Source organism: Balaenoptera physalus (genome assembly GCF_965194825.1).
Source record: "Balaenoptera physalus genome assembly, chromosome: 14".
Classification (NCBI taxonomy): Eukaryota; Metazoa; Chordata; class Mammalia; order Artiodactyla; family Balaenopteridae; genus Balaenoptera; species Balaenoptera physalus.
The window spans coordinates 3,366,739-3,377,016 of NC_138893.1; the positions used below are offsets into that span (position 1 = coordinate 3,366,739).

At 39.2% G+C, this 10,278-nt stretch overlaps 1 protein-coding gene across 1 annotated transcript in view; it reads left to right on the forward strand.

The window, feature by feature from the left end:
- LOC309642898 (uncharacterized protein) overlaps positions 1-10,278 on the forward strand; it is a gene marked incomplete at its 5' end in the record, with an annotated part of 184,267 nt that overhangs the window by 108,098 nt on the left and 65,891 nt on the right. The window contains one exon of the mRNA XM_082424962.1: positions 7,049-7,087. Coding sequence (XP_082281088.1) covers positions 7,049-7,087 — 39 coding nt within the window. The remainder of the gene's footprint in view (positions 1-7,048; positions 7,088-10,278) is intronic.

The following is a 10,278-nucleotide window of genomic DNA, read 5'->3' on the forward strand; positions in this document are numbered from 1 at the left end:
GAAGCCATTCATAAAATTGTACATAGTTATTGTAACTGATGTTGAACCTTTTTTACTTAACACTCATAGCAGCATAATAACCTCCACTCCTGCCTTTATAAACTCAGACATGATTTGACCTATATTTCCTTGCTTGTTGCTTTAAGAGATTATTCAGTCAAGGACGAAACAAGAATTGTGTAGGACAGTCTCAAAGTAATTACCATGGACTTAAGAATAGTCTTGTTGGAGAATGACTGCTGAGAGACGAACCCTGATTTCCTCTGTGGCTCTAATAGAAATTGTAAAAGTTTAGTAACTGTGGTTCTAGGGACTGTGAGAGTTTCAGGCAACAGGAAGAATTTTGGATTTGACAGCAGGAATCCTGGGTGCCAGTTCCATTGCTGCCACTCATTGAGCATACAGGTAATTCACTGTTCTCTTTGCTCCTCACTTTCCTCTTATAAATTAACAATGCGAGTGTCTACCCTGTTCTCACAGGATTGTTTTAGGGGCCCAATAATATAACGTGTGGAAGGCAGCTATACTCACTACTGTACCACAAGGTGGGTGGGAGGGATCAATAAGGAGTTTGGGAGTAACAGATACACACTACTGTATATAAAATACATGAATAACGAGAACCTACTGTAGGGCACAGGGAACTCTGCTCAATACTCTGTAATAACCTCTATGGGAAAAGAATCTGAAAAAGAGTAGATATGTACGTAACTGAATTACTTTGCTAAACACCTGAAACTAATACAACATTGTAGATCAACTATACATCAATTAAAAAAGGTAATTAGAAAAAAATATGCAAGTTGAAAAAGTTAAAAAATATATATATAACGTGGAATCCCTGGGCACATAATTGTGCTTCCCATTTTTATTAACGTCAAGACAAGGATGAAGAATTAAGCGTTTTTGTTTCCCTGTGGAACCATGGGTACCTGGTTTGGGCTATGAGAAGAGAAAAGCAGAAGGGATATTTTCTATTTAAATTCTATTCTACTAAATTTAATTGTAATTAATTTAATTCTATTTAATTTATTCTAATTCTGTTTAAACATATCACTTTCCCTCATAGCATATGATTTTGACCTATTTAGCAGTATGAGAACACAGGAGAGGGGGAACTTGGATTGGGTTAAGGGAGAGGAGAGGGTCCTTGTGTAAAGCTGAAAAGGGTATGTGTGGATGTGTTTTGTCAAGCCTTTGGTTTTTTTTTTTTTAATTTTAATTTTAATTTCTTTTTTTTTACAGTAGGTCCTTTTTGGTTATCTACTTTAAATATAGCAGTGTGTACATGTCAGTCCCAAACTCCCAATCTATCCCTTCTCCGTACCCTTCCCCCTGGTAACCATAAGTTCATTCTCTAAGTCTGTGAGTCTGTTTCTGTTTTGTAGATAAGTTCATTTGTGTTATATTTTAGATTCCACATGCAAGCGATATCATATGGCATTTGTCTTTCTCTGTCTGACTTCACTTAGTATAATAATCTTCAGGTCCATTTATGTTGCCACAAATGGCATTATTTCATTCATTCTTTATGGCCGAGTAATATTCCATTGTATATATGTACCACATCTTCTTTATCCATTCCTCTGTTGATGGACACTTAGGTTGTTTCCATGTCCTGGCTATTTGTCATCCAGATGAGGACTTAACAAGATTCTCAGACCTCCTCTGGGGGGAATAAGGGAAAAGATGATAGGAACAGTATGTTTCGGAATCCGGAGAGGTTTGTGAGGGGAGGCATTGGGGATTCCTGTTAGGGAGAAGGGAGGAACCTGGCTGATAAAGGAGCTCTCCCAGGAAGGGGCAGAACTGACCCAGAGAAAGAGCATCACCTGGATAATTACCTTCTAGAAAACACAAGGGTCAACTTTATTTGAAGGTTTTTAAAAACTGCAGGTTTCTTCTATCTGCAGTTTTTAATGCCCTGTCGATTTTTCAATAATTGCTAAAGTCAAACTATCCTAGAGCAGCACAGAAAGACATGTATTTATCTGGATCAGAACAATAGAAGGAAAACTTGCCTTTCCAAAATGCAGTGGGTCAGAGGGAGGGGAACAATTTGGGTCAGAGCTTGGGTGCTGGCCATGAAAAGGGAAGCAGATGGGCCAAATCTTATTCATATTTGGCTTTTGCTCCAGCAGCTACCCTCAACCATAATGGGTCTACAGAGAAGGAGGAGAGGCTACTCTACTCTGGCTTGTTCCTTCTACCCTACTTTTTATCACCGTTTCCGTCTCCTCTGCTAACTCCCAACCCTCTTTTTTCAAGAGTTTCTATTTTGCTTTAAAGTCCTACCCTTTCCTACCTCCAGTGTTTATGCCCTCAGTGGACCAAAGTTATAGAAGTTCTTTGTTCTTTCTGTCTAGGTGACGACTACGGAGGCTTCTCAGCCATGTCTCTGCATCTCCTACTAAATTCTCTTTCCCATACAAAATCGATAAATCTTGAAATATTTCTACAAATAATAATGGATGATCTACATTTCTTCAGATCAGCTGAGAAGTTAGCCATCATATATTACATTAGTTTCATACGATGTTTTATAAGGTCTAAATGAATTTATACGGCTAAGTTTGGGACAAAAGATATTGCTGAGTTGGAGACTTGACTGTATTACGGAGTGGTAGGATGGTTGTAATGGAAAATGAAAAGGCATTGAAATCAGACAACTTGGGTGTACATTCAGGCCCCACTATGACTTTGGGTAACTCCTGTTACCTCTTTAAAATTCAGTTTCCTCTGTGGAATGGAGACAAAAATATTCAATCTCAAAAAACTAAGCATAGAAAGATGCTTCTTCAGTATCATAAAGATTACCTGTTTTAAATCCATAGCCAACATCCAGCGCATCATATGAGACCCTAGAATTTTAATATTTTAATCAGTTAAAAGATACGGATATCGTTGTTCACTGTGACTTTTAAACATTGTTTGGGAAGTTTTGTTCTTTGTATCAAGGCATGACAGAGAGAGAGAGAATGGGAATGAAATGTGGGAAGAAAAGAGCATCCTAAGAATAACCGAAACGAAAAGTGGGTGGGGCCTATGTAAAGAAAAAACAGGGCAGGATAGCCAAGAAAATTTAGAAAAAGAAATTGGAGATATTTCTCCTACCAAATATTATGTGTTCTGTTAACTTTACACTGTGAGCACAAGAATTGACAGATGGATCAGAGGGAGAGAAGTAGCCCTGAATCTGGGGTCCAGCCATTGACTTCTTTTTTAAAAAATTTACTTATTTATTTATTTATTTTTGGCTGCATTGTGTCTTCGTTGCTGTGTGCGGGAGCTCTTTAGTTGCCGTGAGTGGGGCTACTCTTCGTTGTGGTGCACGGACTTCTCATTGTGGTGGCTTTTCTTGTTGTGGAGCACGAGCTCTAGGCATGCGGGCTTCAGTAGTTGTGGCACGTGGGCTCAGTAGTTATGGCACACGGGCTTAGTTGCTCCGTGGCATGTGGAATCTTCCCGGACCAGGGCTCGAACCCATATCGCCTGCATTGGCAGGCAGATTCTCAACCACTGCGTCACCAGGGAAGTCCCCGTCATTGACTTCTTGAGCACATGTGCTGTGCTACACACTGAAGTAAGTGCTTTCTGTAAATTATCTAGCTTAAACCTTACAAGAAAACTGTAAGATAGGTATTGTTATCCCCATTTTATTTTTAAGGAAAAATAAAATTTAGAGAAGTTAAAGAACACTTACCCTGTTGTCAAAACTGACCTTAGAGCTCAGATTGTACCTCAAAGCAACTGCTCTCAAAGTGAATCTTATACAAATGAACCATGAAGGATTGAGTGATTTTACCAGTGGTGTTGGGGAAAAGACTGAGAGAGGGGGTCATCAGAAATCACATAAGTACTCGCCTCACACCATACCAACAATAAATTCTACACAGATTGAAAAAAAAAGAGGCAAGGGTAAAAGGTAGTAGCAGAGTTGGAGGGCAAGTAAAAGAAAATATAAGTAGCTATTTCATTGAAATTGGACTGGGGAAAAACTTTCTAAGCATAGAAACCATGGAAGAAACCACAAAAGAAATGATTGATATGCTTGATTATATAAAATTTCAACTTCTGTGCATCAAAACAATTATAAAGCAAACCTAAATGCAAAGAACAGACTAGGGAGGCAAATGAAAATATGTATACAATTATAATACACAAATGATTAATATCTTTATTGTATAATGAACTCTTACAAATCAATAAGAAAACTGCAAATTTCCTAAATAAAAATGGTCAAAGGCAATAACAGGAGAACTACCATAAATTTTAAAAATTACTCTGCAGTAATAATAAGAAAAACTAATTAAAATTAAAGGTAGATGTTATTTTCGCTATGAAATAAAAGTATTTTATGAAAATTTTAAGGTACATTTGAACATTTTGAGAAATAGGAACTGAGCTGCACTGTTCATTTTCCTTTTGGTGGGCAATCTATAGATTTTTGTCCTTTTGGTGGGCAAATTACAGACAAATGCCATGGGAAAAGTTTATGCCTTTTCTTCAGAAATTCCATTTTGGTGAGTTTCACTTAAGGAAATTAGCCAGTATCATGTTGAGATTTTTATACAAGGATATTATTTCAATGTTAGATGTACTAGACAAAAAGAAAAGCAAGACGACTTAAATAATAAATATCAGAAAATATTTGAACGAATTTTGTGAATATGAGGATTTGGATGCATGATCTATTAAGATTGTGTTTTCAAAGACTATTATATATATAAATGATTTGATGTTAAGGGAAAAAGGCAAGATACACTGTATATGCAGTATAATTCTAAATCTCATTTAAAATACCGTGTGTATAACTTTATATATTGAAAGGGAACAAGAGAAGATGTTAATTTCCTTCTAAATGGTGGGGTTGTGATAGGTTTTTTCTTTTTTTATAAATTTATTTATTTATTTATTTATTTTTGGCTGTGTTGGGTCTTAGTTTCTGTGCGAGGGCTTTCTCTAGTTGTGGTGAGTGGGGGCCACTCTTCATCGCGGTGCGCGGGCCTCTCACTGTCGCGGCCTCTCCCGTTGCGGAGCACAGGCTCCAGACGCGCAGGCTCAGCAGTTGTGGCTCACGGGCCCAGCCGCTCCGCGGCACGTGGGATCCTCCCAGACCAGGGCTCGAACCCGTGTCCCCTGCATTGGCAGGCAGATTCGCAACCACTGCGCCACCAGGGAAGCCCGTGATGGGTTTTTATTCTCTGCATTTTGCATATTTTCTACAATGAATGTATATTGCTTTCATATATAATTATAAAAAGTTATTGGGACTTCCCTGGTGGCACAGTAGTTAAGAATCCGCCTGCCAATGCAGGGGACATGGGTTCGAGCCCTGGTCCGGGAAGATCCCACATGCTGCGGAGCAACTAAGCCTGTGTGCCACAACTACTGAGCCTGGCTCTAGAGCCCGCGAGCAACAGCTACTGAGCCCACATGCGACAACTACTGAAGCCCGTGCACCCTAGAGCCCGTGCACCGCAACTACTGAGCCTACACGCTACAACTACTGAAGCCCGCGTGCTCTAGGGTCCGCATGCCACAACTACTGAGCCCGCGTGCTGCAACTACTGAAGCCCGCATGCCTAGAGCCCGTGTTCCACAAGAGAAGCCTCCGCAATGAGAGGCCCGTGCACCGCAACGAAGAGTAGCCCCCGCTCGCTGCAACTAGAGAAAGCCCGTGCACAGCAATGAAGACCCAACGCAGCCAAAAAAAAAAAAGTTATTAACGTTATTGTTTTAGAAGATGTAAAGATTAAATTTAAAAATGTGGCTAAGAATAAAGTAAGGTTTTAGAAATGTTAATTTTATTTTCCTTTAATGGAACCTTAGATAGAAACTTCAAATTTCAGATTTAATTATTTATGATTTGATAGTGGATTTTTAAAAACTGACAGATTAAATAATCTGTGTGGCATCAATTTGTATTGGTTTTGGTAGAGCTGAGTTAACTAATGCAAGCGTCGCTAGAACTGAAGGTCCAAAGCAGAATGTTCCTTTCTTCATATTCTACATACATAAGCTTTGATTCCTGTTGGAATAATTTGCATCTTGCACATATTGCTATATCCTAATAGGAAACAAGCTAAGAGCATTTTTTTTTTCCCTGATGGAATAAAGTTAGCATTTTGTAAAAGCAGAAAGTCAGCCATAACCTGTTCTCAAAGTGGGTCCTTAGTTTTCTCTTTCGAGGCTGTAATAATATTATAGGAGCCATGTCATCTCTTGCATAATCAGGCTTTTGGCTTTTACCTGCCTTGTTATTTCTGGCTCTTGGTAAACAATATTTGTGGTAATGAAGTTTGAGAAAGAAAATGGATTTCTCATAATAGCTGTGGAGGGAAATGGTATGGAAAAATGTTTCACTGTGCCAGCATTTTCACACAGAGGAAAATTTTTTTGCCTTATCTTTACTATAACTGTCGAAGCTGTATCTCATGGGCATATTCATTTCAAGTTCAGGGTCATACTTTTTGTGCATTTGGCACAACTTCGTCTTTAAAAATTCTATTCAGATTATTGATGCCATTGATTGGGTGTGCATACTTCCGAGCTTTTCTTTATTGCGTAGTAATCTAAGCATTTCCTGCAGACTTCTTTCCCTGTAATCCATCATATTTCCTCTGTTTTTCTTTGTGTCCCCTTTTAAGGCACTTCCTATGTTTTTTTTTTTTTTAACATCTTTATTGGAGTGTAATTGCTGTGTTAGTATGTGCTGTATAACAAAGTGAATCAGATATACATATACATATATCCCCATATCTCCTCCCTCTTGCGTCTCCCTCCCACCCTCCCTACCCCGCCCCTCTAGGTGGTCACAAAGCACCGAGCTGATCTCCCTGTGCTATGCAGCTGCTTCCCACTAGCTATCGATTTTACGTTTGGTAGTGTATATATGTCCATGCCACTCTCTCACTTCGTCCCAGCTTACCCTTCCCCTACTTCCTATGTTTTTAAGTCCATTAATAACAAGCATTTGTAAACTACTGTCATGGTAAATATATGAAATTCTTTCATATTTGCTAAATGTTGATTTCTTTGTTTTTAGGATGACTATGGATCCTACTATTCTCGAGGCTCTAGAAAGGTAAATTAACAGTGACTTCAACAAATCTATTATTTTTGGTTTCCTTTCTTTGTTGTAATTGTAAACATGGACTCAAATGAATTTTTTATATGAGATGCTACTTTTAACTAGTTTATTAGTTTTTTAAAATTAGAGCATAAGTTGAAAGCTTTTATAGTTTGCCTAGTGGGGTGACATGGTCACCTGGACACGAGTTCATGGTAGGATGGTACCTTGAGGATGTTCACTGTATTCCACACCTGGTCCTCAGCTGTGTAGTTCGAGGTTTGACTTTATGGCACGTGAGAGTAGCCATGTCCCTTGGAGACTGATGCAGCGTCAATTTCTCCGTTTATGATGCCATGAGAGCCCAATGCTTGGCTTACCTCATTAGTACCTTCCTTCTCTCCTGTTTGAAAAGCCTGCATGGGAGTCCAATTATGATCGGTCATTGGCTTCTAGATCTGGCATTAGCACAAGGAGAGCCAGTTTGAAGATTTTAATAGTGAAAGACTTTTTCTCCGTGATAACCTGATGTGTCTGTCTAACCTTGAGGGGTGTTCTGCTTGGTGGGCCATGTGGGTGCCTTTTCCCCGTACAGTGATGAGTATAGGCACACCTTGCTTTATTGCACTGCACTTTATTGTGCTTTGCAGATGTTGCATTTTATTTGTTTGTTTTTGTTTGTTTATTTGTGTGTTTTACAAAGTGAAGGTTTGGGGCAAGCCTGCATAAAGCAAGTCTGTTGGCGTCATTTTTCCAACAGTGTTTGCTCACTTAGTGTCTCTGTGTCACATTTCAGTAATTCTTACAATACTTCAGACTTTTTCGTGACTGTTATATTTGTTATGGTGATCTGTGATCAGTGATCTTTGATGTTACTATTGTAATTGTTTTGGGGCTCCATGAACCACATCCATATAAGATGGCAGACTTAATAAATGTGTGTGTTGACTGTTCCACTGACCGGCCTTCCCCCCTATTTCTCCCTTTCCTTGGGCCTACCTATTCCCTGAGACACAACAATATTGAAATTAGGCTAATTAATAAGTTTACAATGGCCTCTAAGTGTTCAAGTGAAAGGTGCCTCTCACCTTAAAGGCCAAAAGCTAGGCTTCTTGCTCCAATCAGCTGAGTTGTGAATGCAAAGGAAGAGTTCTTGAAGGAAATTAGAAGTGCTTCTCCAGGGAACATACAAATGATAAGAAAGTGAAACAGCCCTATTGCTGATATGGAGAAAGTTGTAGTGGTCTGGATAGAAGATCAAACCAGCCACAACATTCCCTTCAGCCAAAGCCTAATCCAGAGCAAGGTCCTAACTCCCTTCAATTCTGTGAAGGCTGAGAGAGATGAGAAAGCTGCAGTAGAAAAGTTTGAAGCTAGCAAAGGTTGGTTCATGAGATTTAAGGAAAGAAGTCATCTCCATAACATCAAAGTGCAAAGTGAAGCAGCAAGTGCTGATGTAGAAGCTGCAGCAAGTTATCCAGAAAATCTAGCTAAGATTTTGAAGGTGGCTACACTAAACAACAGATTTTCAATGCGGACACATCAGCCTTCTATTGGAAGAAGATGCCATTTAGGACTTTCATAACTTGAGAGGAGAAGTCAATGCCTGGCTTCACTTGAAAGCTTCAGAGGACAGGCTGACTCTTGTTAGGGGCTAATGCAGCTGGTGACTTGAAGTTGAAGCCAATGCTCATTTACCATTCTGAAAATTCTAGGGCCCTTACAAATTACGCTAAACCTACTCTGCCTGTGCTCTGTAAATGGAACAACAGAGCCTGGATAACAGCACATCTGTTGACAACATGGTTTACTGAATATTTTAAGCCTACTGTTGAGACCTTCTGCTAGGAAAAAAAGATTCCTTTTAAATTATTACTGCTTATTGACAATGCACCTGGTCATCCAAGGGCTCTGATGGAGATGTACAATGACATTAATGCTGTTTTCATGCCTGCCAACACAACATCCATTCTGCAGCCCATGGATCAAGGAGTAGTTTCAACTCTCAGGTCTCATTATTTAAGAAACACATTTCGTAAGACCATAGCTGCCATAGATAGTGATTCCTCTGATGGATCTGGAGAACGTAAACTGAAAAAAGTTTTATAAAGGATTCACCATTCTAGATGCCATTAAGAACATTCATGATTCATGGGAAGAGGTCAAAATATCAACATTAACAGGAGTTTGGAAGAAGTTGATTCCAACCCTCATGGATGACTTGGAGGGGTTCACAACTTCAGTGGAGAGAGTAACTACAGTTGGGGTGGAAATAGCACGAGAACTAGAATTAGAAGTGGAACCTGAAGATGTGACTGAATTGCTGCAATCTCCCGATAAAACTTGAATGGATGAGGAGTTGCTTCTTATGGAAGCAAAGAAACAAAGAAAGTGGTTTCTTGAAATGGAATCTATTCCTGGTGAAGATGCTGTGTGAAGATTGTTGAAATGACAGCAAAGGATTTAGAATATTACATAAACTTATTTGATAAAGCAGTGGCAGGGTTTGAGAGGATGGACTCCAATTTTGAAAGAAGTTCTGTGGGTAAAATGCTATCAAACCGCATTGGATGCTACAGAGAAATCTTTCATATAAGGAAGAGTCCATTAAGGCAGCAAACTTCATTGTTGTCTTACTGTAAGAAATTGCCACCTTCGGCAACTACCGCCCTGACCAGTCAGCAGCCGTCAATATCGAGGTAAGACCCTCCACCAGCTGAAAGATTACTGACTCCAGCTTCCCCCATTTTTACTCCATTTCTAGGATTCTGTGGTTGCTCAAAAGCATTCTCTGCTTTAGAATCTTAAATCTAGCATAGTTAATAATTGATACCATTTTCAGAATGAACGAAACATGAATTTTACCAAATACTCTGGCGAAGAACAAAAATATACGTTGTCACGTTTCACGATTGAAACATTTTTGTTGATCTTAAATCTTCTATGAGAATGAAACAACTACTCGTGCGTGGATTTAGAACTTTCTTGTTCTGTTCTACTCATGTATTTGTGCACAGACTGACCTCCTTTATTTAGCCTTTAGTCATTTAAACAGCTTCTGGAACGAATGTGTGGTCTTGCTACCTACGTTCTATAGCAGTCTTTTACGCGTGGTTTAAATGCTGTCTTTACTGAAGTCCTGGCTTTGTACCTGTGATGTCTGAAGACCTTAGGCAGCTGTTGGGAATGCCAGGCTGAAGTGATTT